General features: G+C 34.8%; 2 protein-coding genes across 3 annotated transcripts; both read right to left on the bottom strand.

The window, feature by feature from the left end:
* Window positions 1–328: 328 nt before the first annotated feature.
* Window positions 329–13,942, bottom strand: phka1b (phosphorylase kinase, alpha 1b (muscle)). 2 transcript variants are annotated; one of them, XM_027148872.2, is made up of 32 exons: window positions 13,778–13,942; window positions 13,370–13,528; window positions 12,162–12,209; window positions 11,189–11,357; window positions 10,886–10,968; window positions 10,707–10,787; window positions 10,491–10,589; window positions 9,524–9,670; window positions 9,353–9,406; window positions 9,120–9,242; window positions 8,914–9,009; window positions 8,312–8,419; window positions 7,448–7,526; window positions 7,235–7,369; window positions 7,036–7,145; window positions 6,782–6,926; window positions 6,537–6,615; window positions 6,132–6,202; window positions 5,772–5,933; window positions 5,619–5,695; window positions 4,907–5,052; window positions 4,446–4,599; window positions 3,583–3,662; window positions 3,418–3,496; window positions 3,195–3,324; window positions 2,468–2,569; window positions 2,112–2,227; window positions 1,964–2,008; window positions 1,685–1,843; window positions 1,544–1,597; window positions 1,215–1,415; window positions 329–756 (listed from the first exon to the last, which is right to left on the bottom strand). In XM_027148872.2, the coding sequence occupies exons 1-32, from the start codon at window positions 13,853–13,855 to the stop codon at window positions 583–585; spliced, it is 3,543 nt and encodes a 1,180-aa protein (XP_027004673.2). In that variant the 5' UTR covers window positions 13,856–13,942; the 3' UTR covers window positions 329–582. The 2 variants fall into 2 exon arrangements, with proteins under 2 accessions (XP_027004673.2, XP_047661466.1); XM_047805510.1 differs by lacking the exon at window positions 5,772–5,933.
* Window positions 13,943–15,077: 1,135 nt separating this feature from the next.
* Window positions 15,078–16,607, bottom strand: si:dkey-22f5.9 (liver-expressed antimicrobial peptide 2-like). The gene is made up of 3 exons (XM_027149683.2): window positions 16,413–16,607; window positions 16,052–16,218; window positions 15,078–15,933 (listed from the first exon to the last, which is right to left on the bottom strand). The coding sequence occupies exons 1-3, from the start codon at window positions 16,476–16,478 to the stop codon at window positions 15,894–15,896; spliced, it is 273 nt and encodes a 90-aa protein (XP_027005484.1). The 5' UTR covers window positions 16,479–16,607; the 3' UTR covers window positions 15,078–15,893.
* Between the last annotated feature and the right edge of the window lie 468 nt (window positions 16,608–17,075).

A 17,075-nucleotide genomic window follows, 5' to 3' on the forward strand; every position in this document is an offset into this window, starting at 1 on the left:
TATATTTTTTCCTTTCTGATAGTAAGCATATGGACTCTGATGGTTTTCAAAGGATATTGAGTCCTTAATGGGGTTTTTTTTACTAGCAAATCCAATTTAAACCTAAACGATTTGAAAGCTTGTTTTGATCATAATAGATCAAAAATCTTGGTGTGGAACTTCCAAAAAAGCATTTACATTTTTTTTATTATAAAAAAAAAACCCGGATCTGATAAATATGCTAATCGGATCCTACACACTCCACCACCCACTTATACTGGTCTTATATGGTTTGTAGTTGTATACCGTAACATGATACAGTTTTATATTTTATGACATAACAACACAGCAATTTTTAGTTTTTTAATGAGATTATAAGTTCTGCTTTTTTCATAAATGAATATGACCACTGCAGTGACAATTTTTCCCTACAAAATCAAAAAGCTCCTAGATTATAATGTTCATTCTCTCTCATTTAGATATCCACAGATAAATTTTTCTGTTTTGTTTTTTATTATATAACTTTATTCAGCAATATTCTTCATCCCAGTCTTAGCCACTTAAATGGCTTCTTAGCCATAAATAAAATCTGAATAAAGTGTGTCACTGAAGTGAGCAGGATCCAGTTGGCAGGAATTCATCAACATAAGCAGCTACAGCTTTAGAGAGGTAGGTCATGCTCCCAAATCGGCCACTGGGGGCACTGTCATAAAGTAACCTGCAGATACCGTTGGATGGATCCTTTCCCAGAAGAGAATCATCTGCGCCCAGGTCTTTCTGTAATAGAGGAGATACAGATATATGACAGGGCATTTTGTTCCTGGTGAAAAATGTATCTTTCTTTGGTTTATTTATAACTGAGCATAGTAGCAGAATATCAGCATGTTTGTGAAAAACGTGAGCTATTTGTCTCTGCCTTGAGGTTACAAAAATAACAATAGATTTTTAATCATTAATGTTCAAACAAGGCGACACAAATGGTTGAACAAATACAAAGATCACTGGTGAACAACATATCACCTTTTCACAGGTGTCTCAAAGCTTAGTGCTGCTATTCACCAGGTAAAATATTACATATTAATTAAAAGGATCTGGGCAATATTGAAATTGGGCAAAGAACATAAGTTAAGCCCAAAGAGATCACTTGTTATTTTCTGCATGCATTTTGTCCCATTGTCATCATGGGTGCCAAAATTTTTTGAAAGGCCATATATGAATATGTATGTGAGGATTACCTGATCCTTATAGAACATGTCGCTGGCCATTTGCACAATCTTTTCTACATGAATGGTGTCTCCTATTTTATGGACGTCCACTTCAGCCAGCATGGTCAAGACTAGGATCGTTTCCACCAGCAGCTGCCGGTATTCAGGCTGTGGGACGCGGTTCAGCACGGACTCAACATGCACAGCAAACTTTATCTCACCAGGAGTCATCTGTATATTTTTAGCAAAAGAAAAACAAATAATAATCTTTAATTGTAATTAATTACACCATATCATATTGAGACAAATACTACTTCACATGAAAAACAAGCAAATACACTGTGCTATTACTGGATCACCTCTTTTGTGGTTGATGATGGAAGGACACACCCTTCAATAGAGAGTCCACGACACTTTCAATAAAAAGGAAAAGAAGACTTAGCCTTAATAGCTTTACAGAGAAATACAGAATTCAAATTAATTATGTTAGTTTTGCTGACCTTTTGTAGAACTTTCCAAACCTTTTGGTAGAAACCAACAGGTACTCTGTTGAGAGCTCCATCTAAACGGCGACGACGAAGCCACTGGCCTTGTGTACTGCCTTGCACTGTAGCTCCCAAAGAACCTTGAAATGACTCAATAGAAGGAAGTCTATACCTCTGACAGAAACATACGTACTTATTGAGAAAAAGCATTAGTGCAAAATATTACCCAAAGAATTATTCACTGCAGATTTCTCTGAAATATTTATGTATTATCAAGCGCAGTAGCCTACTCACCCCTGACTCAATGCTGTTAATGTCCAAGGAATGCACCGATAAGGGCTTAAAGAATTTATTTTAAAGTGCAGAAATTAGCATGTTTTTTTTTTTAAATAAGTGAAAGAACAATAAGTAATTATTCTTCGTTTAAATGTATGCATCGTACCAGTTTGAGGTCACTCTTTATCTGAGTGCTGCCTTTTAATTGACCTTTTGCAGAACCAGATTTACTCTTGTCTTGGATACAGATGACTGGGCTGACACCAGTTCCGACAGAGCGCACTAAAATACACATGTAAACATATACACATAATTTATAGCATAACATTAGTAAAAAAAAAATCCACAGAAATCGAATGTAGGACATTGAGCCCCATATATGATGTGTGCTCTTTTATGGGTTCCAGCACAGCATCAGGGAAAGCAAAACTTTCAGTGGAGTTTGGTTTACAAAAACACACAGCTTTATTCAAAATTGATGAATAAGGTAAGTAAAATTAAATAAATTATCTATAAACTCACTGCTTCTCTGCACACTAAATTCTTTGCCACTGAGGATCTGGAGAAGGAGGTTCTTCAGCTCAGATGGGCTCAGGTTCATCAGACTTTCAGTGGACTCTTCAGCTAACAAAAAAAAAAAGAAACTTCTTTCCAAACATAAAATTTACACGTTAACACATGGATTTTTAAAATCCATGAATTTAAAAAGCTCTATTATAATCAGCTTAAGAATCAGAGATTTGCTGCATCAACATATTTCCAACAAGAACATTTACCAAATCTTAAAGAAAATAACCTACTCATTGCTTCTTTAGCTAACATCTGCTAGGTTAGTAAGCTAGTTAGCTTAGCACACAAGTGATGAGGCTAAAGGAAAAAGTCAAATGTAGTATTAATCACATGTTTCACAATACACACATTGTGTAGCAAACATGGTTATATTTTTTCCTCTTGTGATTCTTGTTTAATTAAATGCTTCATTTATTTTAATATTTAAGGTTTTTAAGTTAAGGGTTTCATGAAGTTTTATTTTTGCAGATTATTAATAGTCTAGAAATGTTTTTAATTCCGATTCACACATGCAATCTCAGGGCAACAAAAATGTTTTGTGCCAGAAAAAAAAAACGAGCATTTAAAGCATTTTCTCAGTTTAGGGGCAATTTAACTTGTAAAAGTGAAAGCAATGCTAATTTTCTTAGGACATTTTGTATTATGGTACATGCAGGTCCATGTAAGGATGATTTATTACCAGAGCATTTGAGAGATTGTGCCAGCTCAGTGGCCATGACCTGGATAATGAGGCCGATGCGAAGGCGGAACATTTCACTGAAAAGTTTTGGCTGCGTTCGAATGCTCATGGCCAGGTACACCATGATCTCCTGCCAATCATGCACGAGTGTCAGTACAAACACAATACAAACAACTTTATTTGATTTATTTAAAAAAAAAAATGAAGTGAGGTGAGGTCTAACCTGAGTGAGGATTGCAACTGTGATGTTGTTTTCACTGGCCTCATCGATAAGCCTGGCTAGCTTGTCTGGGGGCATGGGGCTACATGGACGCAGAGAGACTCGTGTCACATGACTGTGTGACTCAGCATTTAAATGGTATTGTGTATAGTATGCACAGGAACTTACGCTGATATGGTTTTCTCTCGTGGTTCAGGAGGAAGACCCACAGTCAGGTGCTTCTGATGAGCAAGCAAATCGGTGCAAGCCTGTCATCAGAAGATGGACATTACAATATCAATATAATGTTACACCACATGTTGCTTTCAGTGTCAAGCACATGTTCATGCTGGTTTCTATATCATCGGTTCTGACAAAGTTCCATTGGCATGACAAATCACAGATTTTGTATTAATGCAATTGTTTTAAATTTGATTGTTTCTATAGTAAAAAAAATATACAGGGCCTTATATGGTGGACACACAACATGATCTAAGACTAATGATAAATGGATACAAAATAGTTTTTTATTTAGCAAAGGAACATATAATTGTTGGAACAGTAAAATTTTATGTAATGAGATTTATTTATTTAACAATTATGTAAGGAGTCTCCAGTGTCAGCACCATGTCAGTAGGTTTTTCACCATGGGCATAGATTTTGTCTTTTTATCTACATGAGAGGAAAAGCAGGGACTGACTGTTTATAGCTACTAGAAGTTAAAGAGGGACTAACATGTCTTGTGGAAATTACATAACAATAACTATAACTGTAAACGGTCAAAACATGACATGTCATTCTTTAGGAAATAAAGTTTGCAAATTGCTGTGGTGTAAAAGGAAACCTCACATCACCCACAGGACCTTCAAAATAATCAACAGCACACTGGTCCTGGTGTTTATTGTGTTACTAAGCCTATTTCAGATGCATGGAAGAAAGATGAGAGATTTTTTTTTTTGCCATGATATTTTCTTATAGTTTTAGGTGCTCTTTTACATTAGGTTTAGCGAATAAGATAATTTGACAGTAGTTGTGTTTAAAATGGCAGTTACCTCATCCAGTTCTTCCACTTTCCTGCGGAGCATACCACAGATCATTCGGATAAGTCCCCAGAGTCTCAGGCTAGCTGCTTTCTCATACAAGTCACTAAGAAGTCGCTTTACCGTCCAGCCTTTCCCATGCAGGTTGGTATCCCAGTCCATACCTCTAACGACACATTTACGTGCATGTTTCTATAATGACTCAAATACATACTCAAATCATTTATAAGTTGCCATTTCCTGCACTTCATTCAGACTGGATTACACAGTGCAGTGTGTTTAGAAAACTATTTATCTTTGCAAATTTAAGAATACTGAAGGCTAAATACACACATAATTACTAAATTTACACTCTATGAGAATTAATTGAAGTGTAGATTAGTTTCTGTGGGTGTTTTGTCTTACAGTCTCATACAAGAACCTCAGAAACAACATTATATAATTTAATTTCCCACAGAGAGATGTGTGCGTACTTGTCCTTATAAAAGATGTAGAGGATATCAGCTTGATCTTGCAGGTTTTGGCTTTTTTTCAGCATCTGCACTAGAGCTGGATAATCAATTCCACCATTCACATCTCTGGGTAGATTCACTGAAGGAGGAACTTCTGTCTGAGGGACCTAATTGAATGGAAAATTGAAAACATTTTGAGTCACAGTATTTCAACATTTTTTCCTCTGATAATGAAAAACAGAAATTGACTTAAGATCTAAGTCTTTTATATATAAGTCTCTGTTTTTAAGCCAATTAATCTGGAAATTATTTTTGTTCTAAGTTCATTTAGATTGAAGAATTCTTGTATTACATATTTAGTTATGTGGGTAACGTTGTTCATAGAGTGTAACATTTGCAGTTGTGAATATACATTATACTGCATAATTGCATTGTTTAAATATTTCTTAATAGAATCCAACAACTGACCTTAGATGTTCTTTATTCCATAAGCTAAAAATACTATTTTAACTGCCTATTGTAAAAGCAAATATACTCCATGATGCCTGTGCCTATCTCATGATTAAAATGCTTAAGTTCCCAGCTTAAGCATTACTTAAGCGTTAAGCATTACTTAAATGTTACTCCCAGCTCACATGTAACTGCTTTCTGAATACAGTCCCAGATGTGGTGGATAAAGAATAGCTTAACATGCTGAAATATTCCTTTAATCTGTCTTCCTTTTACCAAGTACCTGGATTTCTTTATTTGTAAGATGGAGGACTGGTGGTGGGTCATGGAACAGTTTTGTAGGCAGATACAGACCCAGATCTGTGAATACAAAAGAATAAATGCGAGTTTTAGTCCAAGTTCTCTTGGACAGGAGGTAAAACTGCATCTGACTCACTATATATGTTCAACACTTTGGCTTTGTGTACTAGTGACACTATCTCTCGGGTTTTATCCACCGCTGCTCTGAAGCGGTTGAGTCCTCCTTTAATGGCACTGATGGTACTCTGCTGGGGAAAGGCAAGCAGCTGATCGAGATACTCTGCCAGGTCGTCCACCTCTGTGAGAACACGACTGGTTCAAAATGCAGTGAAGTAAATAAAAAAGTGTAGTACAAGCTAGCCTCATTTTTAGACAAATGTTTTGTGATTATTTCATAATAAATTCAGCAAACCATGATTTCCTCTATGAACAATTCCATATCTTGAGGACCCTTGTGTTTTAGTTACCACAAAATGGAGAAAATCAATCCACTCACCACAATCCATAAAAGTGAGGTGAGAGCAACAGGATGTGTCCAGAAATGAGGCCAGTTTTCCAGTCTTCACTCTAAATATACGAGACAGGACGTGATTTTGGTGCTGATTTCTGGGTCGATGCTTTATTTTCATTATTCCTCTCCGAATTGCATTTACAATTTGGAATTCAATAGGAGAAAATGGTCTCAAACAAGAAGTAACAGCAGTCAGCAATCTATAGTTAGCTCTTAAAAATAGAATGCATTGCAGCACTGAGATATGAGACTCGCTGAGCTAGTTAGTGATCTATTAGATGATGAGCATGATGAGTTACTATCAGTGGGTAGTCAATTAATATTGTGGTTAATGTTAGAAAATGTTAACTAAAGTTAAAATAGAGTAGATTATTTTCTTCAAGTTCTTACCTTGCTCCACCGTAGTAGCCATCTTGTAGTTTTTTCAAAGTAGAAAGGAGAGCAGGATCAATTTCTTTGCCATCATCAGCTGAAATGAAGAAGAATAGTCTTACTATTAATGTTTTAAGTACATTCTTATAAAATGGATTCTTATGGCTTCAATCGAAACGAAACAACCTAAATGAAGTTGTTAGAGGTACAAACCAAAGAGATTTTGAGAATGTTAGATTTGCCAATTTCTTTTTAATACTCACTAAGCATGCTCTGAGAGACTGGGAAAGTGACTGTAGGCCTGCCGGTCATTCTCCAACGTGAACAGAGGTAGGAGAAATCAGTACGTAGCATTTCCGCAATCATCTTGTTATCCAGGGCCAGGTAAAACTGTTGAGGATCTACGAACTACAGAACAGTAAGAAAACAATAGTTTAGACCACATTAGAAACCACAATGTATATTTTGTACTGCCAGATCATTGCATCATTTTTCAAAATTTTACAAATTCACTCACTTGGGGTGTAAAGGAAAAGATGGTGTTGTGTATGATGTAGAATTTGGATGTCCCCATCACACCAATACTGCGATATGGCCTCCCGGTCAGACCAAGTCTTTGATTACGTCCTTTAAAATTGTACAGATTTGTGTTTGACACATCAAAAGACCTATAAAAATATTATATGCAAGTCCTGGAGTCTTAACGCTAATCTTACCAAGTCTGGCATAGATGTGACTAAGAACTGTAGAGGGCTGAACTCTAATCGGATGAATGTCTTCCAGGGTCTCAGAATCGATGCCCTGGCTCTGTAGAAGTTGTTGAATTTTCTCTGTCTCTGCTAAAATTGACACTGAAAAAAAGGATGGAACTTATGCCTTGTTCCACAGCACAAAATTCAACTGGTATTTACATACTATGTACAACTTACCCTGAACCACAACAACCGGATTGGGTATGGTGGAGAAACGTCTGTTGAGGGGATCTATCTCTCCAGGTGCTAAGAAACCCTAAAGGATGAATAAAAAATAAAGAATGACATAGTAAAAACAATTTAAGTTATTAACAGTAAATGTTTTATCATTTTTATTTTGACATACTGGATATACACTATATACACACAATGCATACAATTATATAATTGTCTAGAATGTATTCACTGGAAGTAAGAAGCCCAAACTTGTTCCAGCATGACAGTGTCCCTGTGCACAAAGTGAGCTACATGAAGTCATTTGCCAAGGTTGGAGTTGAAGAACGCTTGTGGTCCACATAGAGCCCTGACCACAACCCCACTGATTGGCTTTTGAAGGAACAGGACACTGAATGCACGTTAGTGCCTGAACTTGTTTGTGATTGAGCATAAAAATCCACATAGCCATGCTCCAAAATCTAGTGTATATTCTCAAAAGAATGAAAATCATTATAACAGCACTAAAGTGGACTAAATGTATGTAACTGGGTGCTTAAAAACACATGAGTGCTGGTTAGGTGTCCACAAACCTTTGGCCATAGAATGTATTTAAGGAACACATTCAATGGAGAACAATTGAATGGAGAACAATTCAATGGAGAACTTTATTTAAGAAATTCAAAGTAATATTTACTTTTTTTATACTTTTGTATAGATTTAATTAGACACTTTGTAGTCACTTTTTAACTTTCACCCAAGAATAACAGGCTTGCATCAAGACTTTTATATCCATATTGTATATTTACAAAAAATCAATAAATAATATTGTACTTTAGAAAAGATATTCCAGGTATTTTACTGTAAAAAATGAAGCAGCTGCAATACCTCTGCCAACAAGTTTCCCAATATATACAGGGACTGGGCCCATTTCAATGGACACTTGCCCACTGGCACTCGTTCCACAGTGTGGGGATTGGCATATTCTTCATCCACCTTATTTAAATAAAAGACACAGAATTAGAGTTCAGGGTCTACTGGAATGACCCAGAGTGGCCTCCTGTCTCTACAATTCAAGGCCATAGACCAGGGACATCCAGACTGTAGCCTGAGATTCTTGTGAAATGGGTTGTGTGTTAATAGAACATTGTACAACAATTTCCTACTTTCTAATGCTGATGTTAATTGTAAAGGCATTCTGTAAATTTATGTGAACAAGCTTTGTAAGATTAATTGAGAGTCCCAAAATAAACATCATCAAGGAAACTTTTTTATATTATGCATACAATAAAATTCCATAAATAATACAGTTTGACCATGAAAAACCTGATGGAATGGTGGCAAGCAGGTTGACCTGTTTTATTAATTTATCATTTTTTTCAGGTTTTTCTGCAATTCAGTAAGAAATGCCTCTGAAGTAGATCTATTTGTTTTTGTTGTTTTCTAATTTGACAGCACCTATCATTCTGATTGGTCATTCGCTGATGTACCTTATCTGGAGGAACACTGTAAAGCTCAGGAACAAGACGTAGCCCACCTTTTCCTTTGATCAGAATACCTTCTAAGGCATCTCGATACTCCTGTACCTGCAATATCACAGCCAAGCGAATAAAATGTTACTGCAATTTCGATGTTCTGATAATTAACTAAACAAATGCTAAAAATGTTCGTCATTTTTGACTTGCATGTTTCAAACCTGCTCAGGACGTTTGATAAAAATTCCATCCAGGATGAGGTAAGTCCAAAACAATGGCCATTCACATTCAATATTCTCAAAGAGCTTCAGCTCTGATGACTCATAGTATAAACGACTGGGATCCTGAGTAAACACATGCGATAAAATCATAGCTCATGTGGGCAAAAGCTTTGGCCATTTGGTGCAGAATACATTTTTATTTTATTTTCATTTATCATTATAATGTATTTAACCTCTTTGGGGGTTTTGTGGCCATCTCTGAGAAAACGACAGCATCCATATCTGCCCTGTGAAAGAATAAAATAGTGGACATTTAGGAAAGACAAAGAACAGCAATCCCTTTTTTTTTCTAATCATATTAAACTTGCTGTTTTTCTAGCCCTCAGACTTCATTATTAGATCACCTGCAGTCTTGAGATGATCTCCTCTTTAGTAATGTTAACAATGTCAATGTCCTCAACTGCAAACGCTGGGTACGAGATGATGGAAAGGACTCCAGCATCCACCTCTTTAGACATGGAGGCTCTTGGCAGCATTGAGCTGAGGATTGACTGTTGAGAGACAGTGAGTGAGGCAATAACTTAATTTAGTGGTTGAACAATTAAAGGAGTACATCAGCAAAAAAGAAAATATATATAAAAAAAAAAAAGAAAAAAAGAAAAATCCCAGTGTGAGTCCTATGGGATTCTTTTGTTAAGACAGTTGGTTTCCAGTGTTTCTGGTTTCATATTTTGGAAGGCAGGGTTTAAGGACAGAATGATGACAGACCTTCAGCCTCCCTGTTTGGAAGCTGTTGAATGATAGGGGTGAGCTGGCTGGTATTATGATTGATATTTATTTTTCTTATAGAAATAGGTTTCTTTGACTGGTCACTTGTATGGGTTTAATGCAAACTTCAATAATTCTTATATATGCTTGGACCTAAAGTGTTCTTTTGTTGGAAAGTTAATGAAAAAATCCCCAACATCTCAGATTAATAGCCGTATTATCTAACACATGGAAACAGTAAGCCAAAAATTTGAATAGCAGGTTTATGCTCATAAATTAATTTGTCATAAGAGATCCCCAGATCATATTTTAGAATTAAAAATATAAGAGAGTCTTTGAGCACTCCTACATTGAATTGAATGTGGTTTGAGGTAAGATTTTGAAGTGAGGTATTGTAATATTTCTTGTTACCTACTTTAGTCTCATAGATCCAGTGCAAAAATAAAGAAACAGTTAAAAACAAACAAATTTAGTTTTGTTTAAATGGCTACATTTGGGTTGTGTATATTTGATTAAATTCTGTAAAATAAAATTTTTGTAGCAGGTCATTAGTTATTTGTTAAAGAGACTTTAAATTGCAGACAAATCAAATGCCACTCTTACTTGGCAACGTTGTATGTCATCTGCCAAAGCGTGAACAACAGACTCTGGGCCACCTTTGGCACCAAAGAGATTTAATCCATCCAAGGCCTCCAGGGCTGCCTAAATGCATCATGACTGGAGATCATTCCATACATCCACATAGTGATTTTTTTTCCTAATCTTATTTTCAATTGGCATTTGTTCACTAATGTTGTCAAGAGAAACACAACTTCTTACCTTCGCCATTCCAATAGAGCTGGCATTGATTTCAGGAATTCCTTGATTTGTCTTGTCTCCTCGTTCCCACATTCCAAAATCCTAAACACCATCCCAAAGAAAACCCACTTATTTTTAATACTACTGAAGAATAACTATTCAGATATTTGTAGTGGATTTGTGTTGTACAGAAGGCTTACTGCGACTTTGTATGCTGTTTCAATGTAGAAGATAAGATTCTGGACAACATCGACCTCATCGCGTGTGTACACAATGTGTAGCCCTGTACACCGTAACCAAACATTAAAAATAAACACCAAACTAAATCTGTTCAAATGTTTAAAACATCTTAAAAATGTTACATAATTTTTCATAATGATCATGAAATATAACATTTGAAAAAAGGAGATCATGTGTCAGAGATTTTAACCAAGAGAAAAATAGTCTACAGATAAAAATTAAATTGGCTGAGAGCTTAGTTTTTGAAGCTTATCAGTACTGACCTGAAGCTGTCATTTGAGCCAGGAATAGCAGAAAGATGGACGTAGCGTCCACCTGTAAATGACCCCAGTCCAGATCTCCGACCACAGTAGCACATGTTCCTGTGTGATATTTGGCATGCAGGCAGTCTGTGATGCTCTTGCTGTACTTGAACTTCTCCACTTTGTCTAGCTAGGAATACATCAGTATTTATACAGTTACAGTATGTGTCACTGCATGGCAACTCTTATGTAAAATTGATTCCCTTTGGAATACATGGGATAATAATAGCAAAACTCCATATATATTAATAGAGCACTCATAAAAATCATGGGGAATTCATGGTATGTTCTCTTAGACTGCCATCAGAAGTATGCAGCATGTATAAAGTTATTTGGAGCTTTTGTCCAATAACATAAAGGCCTATAATAATCTAATCCCATATAGTCCTATTTTAATTATTTACAAATAATGTTGTAATCCAAAAAACTAAAGCATCAATATCCAAAATTACAAATCAGACCAATGACTAACCCAATGAATTCCAATAGTAACCCATTAGAAATCAGACCATATTCTAATGACTGACGTATATGTGCAGTGTTTATAGATATATACTTATATCCAATAGGAGAATAAAAATCAGATTGTATTCTAATGAATTCATCATATGTAACCAGGTGACTAATCTGTAGAACTCCATTTGGAACCCCATAGGAATCAGACCAAATTTAAAAGACTAACTAATACAAATCTAACAGGAACCCCATAGAAAGCAGATCATAGTCCAACAGGTAATTCATAAAAATTCAACTGGATTATTGAGCAACGACCTCTTAACTCCCATCAACAACCCTTCTTTAATGTGAGCCAATTCAGAACACCCAATTCCAATGAATTTTTATGGGACGCCATTGGGAATTTTGCATATGAATATATAAATTTTGAATGCTGATAGTTACATTTGTGTATTTGCTTATAATACAAAGTTTATACCTGTCTCATCAAACACAGCAGCAAGCTCCGCATAAGCTTTACTACAGTCTGTCAGAGAAAAGAGAGAGCAAGTAAGAGAGAGTTGCACTGAGTCCTGCTTCTACACACCCCAACCACTGCAATCAAAACAGTAATAGGAGCTGAGCTATTTGCCCCCATGGCATTTTCAGTTGGGTATTCACTTTGACTTAAAGAAGACTCATGGAAATTATAAATAGCACACATGACCACGCATTAAAATTACATGTGTTAAATGTTACATGAAAATAAATTATATTTGGTGAGATTTTTGCTAAATGAACACGTAAAAATCTGTGTTTGACAGTAAAGACCCCTTGGTTTTAGTATGATTGAATAATCTATTAAATATTGTATTGATGAATGGGAATGACGTTATTAGACAGGAAGTTCTATTCAACAATGTTGTGGCACTGTGCTGAAAAAATAAGTGCCATAACTAAACCAAGTTAACACCTGAATATGTTTATTACAAGCAACACCTCATTTGGAAGGCGACCTAGCCATTTAGAATGAGATCTTGCCACCATCAACTTTGGCTTGCTTATTGGAGATAGATTAAAATTTTAAATCATTTATTATTTATAGCTTGAATATATATATTTCTTATATAAGCTAATGTTAAAAGTCCAATACAAATAAATTGAATTGAATTAAATTCAGCATTAACTACCTTGGCTCTTAGTGTATATTTTAGCTGAACTATGAAGGTGCGTTAAACCAATATAAATTATAAATGTTTGCTAGCAAGCTAAATCCTACTGATTGAGTAGTTAGCAAGCTAACTTTACAGACATGCTAATAAACTCCTTAGTTAAAATAAAATGGGCATTGCAAAGACAGAACTTGGAACATGGACCACAAGCATAAACCGCTTCTGTTTGCTTTGAACAGTGTCTCTTTTGATAATATGCAGTAATTGCAAATGTGTTCTTAAAAATTTTTTGACTCTTATACCACTCACTAAAAACACATTAGTAAAGGAAGAACGGTTATTAGTGGGAAGGGCAAGGATTTTTATATTTATTGTAATTCCCCTTGCAACCAGCAGGGGGCTTTAAAAATGATCAAACGGATCCTTTAAAATGCCAGAAGAAAGTTTTTTATTATTATTATTACTATTTCATTTTCAAGCAAACCAGTTAAAAGTAAAAGTAAGTGCACTGGCTACAGAACATGATAACTTATACCTGCTCTAGCTCATAGGCTTTGGCTTTGTCCTCATCACGGTCAGCATTCTTCCTGTAGGCCAGACTCAGGCCCCACACAGACAGAATACTGTACACATTGTCTCGGACCCAAGCATGTGGAAGATCAGCAGCTCCTGATAGTAAACCTGTTACCGGATCCTTGGATATTACAAACAAAAAAAATAGAAAACAATACATCTCTGTACATAAAGAATTTGTTATTTAATGTGTAGATCTATCTTAATACAGTACAATCGAATGGCAGCCACATTCAGCAGAGGGCATTTCACCCTGAATATGGTCCATCATGGGAATAATGCAAATGAGGAATTATTGTAGTTGTTTATATTGCAGAGGTATAAACTGAATGTAAGTTCTAAGTTCTGACAAACAAAGGTTTTCTCTTACCTGGTGACAGAGGATTGTTTTATGGACCATTCGTGCATAATTGTCAAGCCTGACTCCTGAATTACTGCGACTTCTCATGACGTTGAACTCTTCTGTCTTCTTAACGTTCAGTCTAATGGGCTTCTCAGCACCTAGTGTTATGCTGTCATTACCCAGGCATGTAATACAACCAAATGTCAGCGTCTCAGAGAGGGGGGACACGACACTCCTCTGCAGGCTTATCTGTTACACTTCTGTCCCAGTTGAGAAAATCAGAAAAAGAAAACCTCGTTTCTGTTTTACACAGCAGAAGGTTTTAAAGATAAATGGGGCAAAATCAGAACAAAAGAATAATATAAAACTAATAGACTTGTGTGTGATATTTTTCATTATATAACATTTAGTTCTCTAAATCAAATTCTAGGAACTACTTTCTTACATTGAAATTATAATTACACTTACTATGGGCTGTCAGTCAGTCTGTGTGTTGGCATGGCAACACTCTATCCAACTGTGGCTTCTAGTCCTTAAGGAAATGATTTTCATTGATGGAGCAAAAATTGAATTAAATATTTAGCCATACTGTGTGAAAAAATCTCAAAATGAATTTCCTGTTTGTAGACCTGTTGTATAAAAGCTACCAATTGTGATGTTATACTGAATATCAGCACAGCTGTGATTTGGCTGTAGGTGCTGATCTGAAGAAAAAAAATATAAATAAATAAATTTTCAACAAATAAGATTATTTCTACTACTTAAATATTTTCAGAACTAATAAATTTGGGTGTACTATATAGAATTGCACACGTGACAGACAAGTGTTATTGTATTATTTAATCAGTTAGGTATTTTAAATATTAAGTATTATATAATATACTATTATATTAAGTATTAACTATTATTAATCTTATATAAAAATACAATCAGGTTCTCAATTGGAGCTGAGAATCATCTAAGACATAGTGTGAAACATGAGGCCGGTAAGTGTTATTGTAGCATAAATTAAATTAACCAGTCCATAAAACCTGTCAATAAAACCTGCAGGAAAAAATGACGACTTATACTTATTTTCTAGGTGCAGTGTATGTGTGGATGGGTGCAGCGTTGGGACTGTTTTCAACTTTGCATATTCATAGATAAGATTTCACAATGATGTACATGCTGAGGTTTCTATTCTGTCTTTTTTTTTAATAAAACTTCAATTCTAATTGTTGCAAAACTGTATGTCAATATTTCAGCAAAGACAACTAGAAGAAAAAAAAATAAGATTAAAGATCATTTTTATTTTATACTCATTTAGATAACAATTTATAGAAATATGATCCTTGTTAACCCAGTAATTATTCAAGACCATTTTATTAAGGAATGCAGTAATCGTTTATATTGAATCATGCATCATCAAGGCCTTCAACAGTACACAATGTTTTTACAGTACAATTTTGTGAAAATAATTCACTCTTTCAGGTGTAGGCAATAACAAAACACACTATATAAATATATCACATTTCTTAATGAAATTAAGAAAGTTTATGATTTGTCTTAAATGCTTTACATTTAGAAAACACTTTAGACTTCATAAAAAAGTTAAAGAGGCATTTCAGATAAGAACATTGCGGAACACAGTACATTTGAGATTAAATTGATTAACTGTAGTTTTTTTCTCAACTTATTAAATAAAAAAAATAAACCTAAAATGCATCTTGAATGTACTCTAAACTTTTAAGAGTATGTTCTGTATAAGTGCATATATAGATACATTAATAATAAATTTACAATAATTTACAATGTGTAATACACAGACATTAACATTTCCTCTTTTTGTATCACTGTGCATTATATTTTTTTATATTAAACATATGATTTTAGTAAAAAAAAATGAATATTTACATATTTACATATGGCATATGAATATTACCTCTAGATTTATTTAAACTTAAGCTCATAATTTGCACAGTAACAATTACACAGCTTATATATTTGTAATTAAAAGTGCACAATATTGTGCTGTCCTTACATAACAATTCAATTAAAAAGAATGAATAAATCTGTCTTGCTTCCATTTAATGTACCTTCCTTTGTATTTGTTATTAAGTTTGACACGACATCAACAGCAAAATTCTTGTAAACTTCTAATCCACTAGGACTGAACAGGTACGTCAAAAGAGCAAAAACCGTTCCTGTGAAAGTAAACAAGATCAAACTGAGCAAAACTTCTAAATGTGTAATACGTGTTCATCAGGTACAACCGCATGCAAGTGTTTATACAGTAAGTAATCTGTAATCAATGTTGTTTACCTGCAGAGTCCTGTAGAGCATTCCATATGGTCATGACAGTAAGCACCATGTGGTTTACTGGCCAAGATTCTCCACAGTGGAGTCATGCGAGCTTTACGGTTCAGTACCTTGTCTGAATGCTCGATAGCTGATGTGGCTTTAAAGGTTAATGTTGGTGCACTGGAGGCCTAAAACACACAGGTTAATGATAGCAACTTTTTATTAGTGATGATGACATATTACGAGCAAAATCGATTGGAATAACATACGTTTCAAGCTAATATTTTATATAGTAAATAACATTTTTTATTTATTTAAGTTTACACTCAAGAACATAAAATATTATTTAAAAAAAAGGTCAATAAATAAGCTGTCATTTTACCTGGTGCAGTGTGAAAAGCAAAGCCAAAAGGCACAATATGCTTATAGTTTGATTGTAGTGCTGCATGCTGGTGGTAATTCCTTCTTCAAAGCTTAATGCTGGTCCAGTTGATTGTGAGTCCAGGAGATCAGTCTGGCCTTATAAAGCTGTAGGACAGTCTTTCGTGCCTCGCTCTGCTTTTTTGCCCCGCTGTCACTGACACGCTCACGGACCCACTGAAATCACTTTGTTCAAATATTTGACAGTTGAGATAATATCCAAACTGGCAACCGTTAATTTCTTGCTACTTGACCTTTGGGGGCATAATGCAAAGTTTCTTCAAATTCGGTCATGAATAGTTATATAATGGTAGAAAACATTAGCAAATACTAAATAAGAAATACTAAAAAGTTTTTGTAAGAACCTTGTGTGAAAAAATGTTAAAGATCCTAGATTAATAAAACTGAGACATTAATTGTATTCATATAATATTATGATTTAATAATTTGTGATTCAAACCAGAATATGCTAGAAAAAGCTGATGACAGCATGTTAAGTCTTAAATAAATTGTGCAAATGTTCTAAAAGGTCATGGATTTTTCATGCAATAATCTTTTATACAGTGTGTGTGATTTTCCATGCATCTTTTCTATATTATCTTTATAACCAGTATGAACTATATAA

The sequence above is a fragment of the Tachysurus fulvidraco genome, chromosome 21 (assembly GCF_022655615.1).
Source record: "Tachysurus fulvidraco isolate hzauxx_2018 chromosome 21, HZAU_PFXX_2.0, whole genome shotgun sequence".
In the NCBI taxonomy this organism is placed as follows: domain Eukaryota; kingdom Metazoa; phylum Chordata; class Actinopteri; order Siluriformes; family Bagridae; genus Tachysurus; species Tachysurus fulvidraco.

Bases quoted from the DNA above. Each gene is read 5' to 3' on its own strand.
- phka1b (XM_027148872.2), bottom strand. From the start codon at position 13,855: ATGAGAAGTCGCAGTAATTCAGGAGTCAGGCTTGACAATTATGCACGA. The intron at 10,590-10,706 runs GTAAGAAGTTGT...TGATGCATTTAG, and splicing joins GCTCTATTGGAATGGCGAAG to GCAGCCCTGGAGGCCTTGGA. The intron at 2,228-2,467 runs GTGAGTTTATAG...TGTGTATTTTAG, and splicing joins ATTTAGTGTGCAGAGAAGCA to TGCGCTCTGTCGGAACTGGT.
- si:dkey-22f5.9 (XM_027149683.2), bottom strand. From the start codon at position 16,478: ATGCAGCACTACAATCAAACTATAAGCATATTGTGCCTTTTGGCTTTG. The intron at 16,219-16,412 runs GTAAAATGACAG...TGTGTGTTTTAG, and splicing joins TGCTTTTCACACTGCACCAG to GCCTCCAGTGCACCAACATT. The intron at 15,934-16,051 runs GTAAACAACATT...TTACTTTCACAG, and splicing joins TGCTCTACAGGACTCTGCAG to GAACGGTTTTTGCTCTTTTG.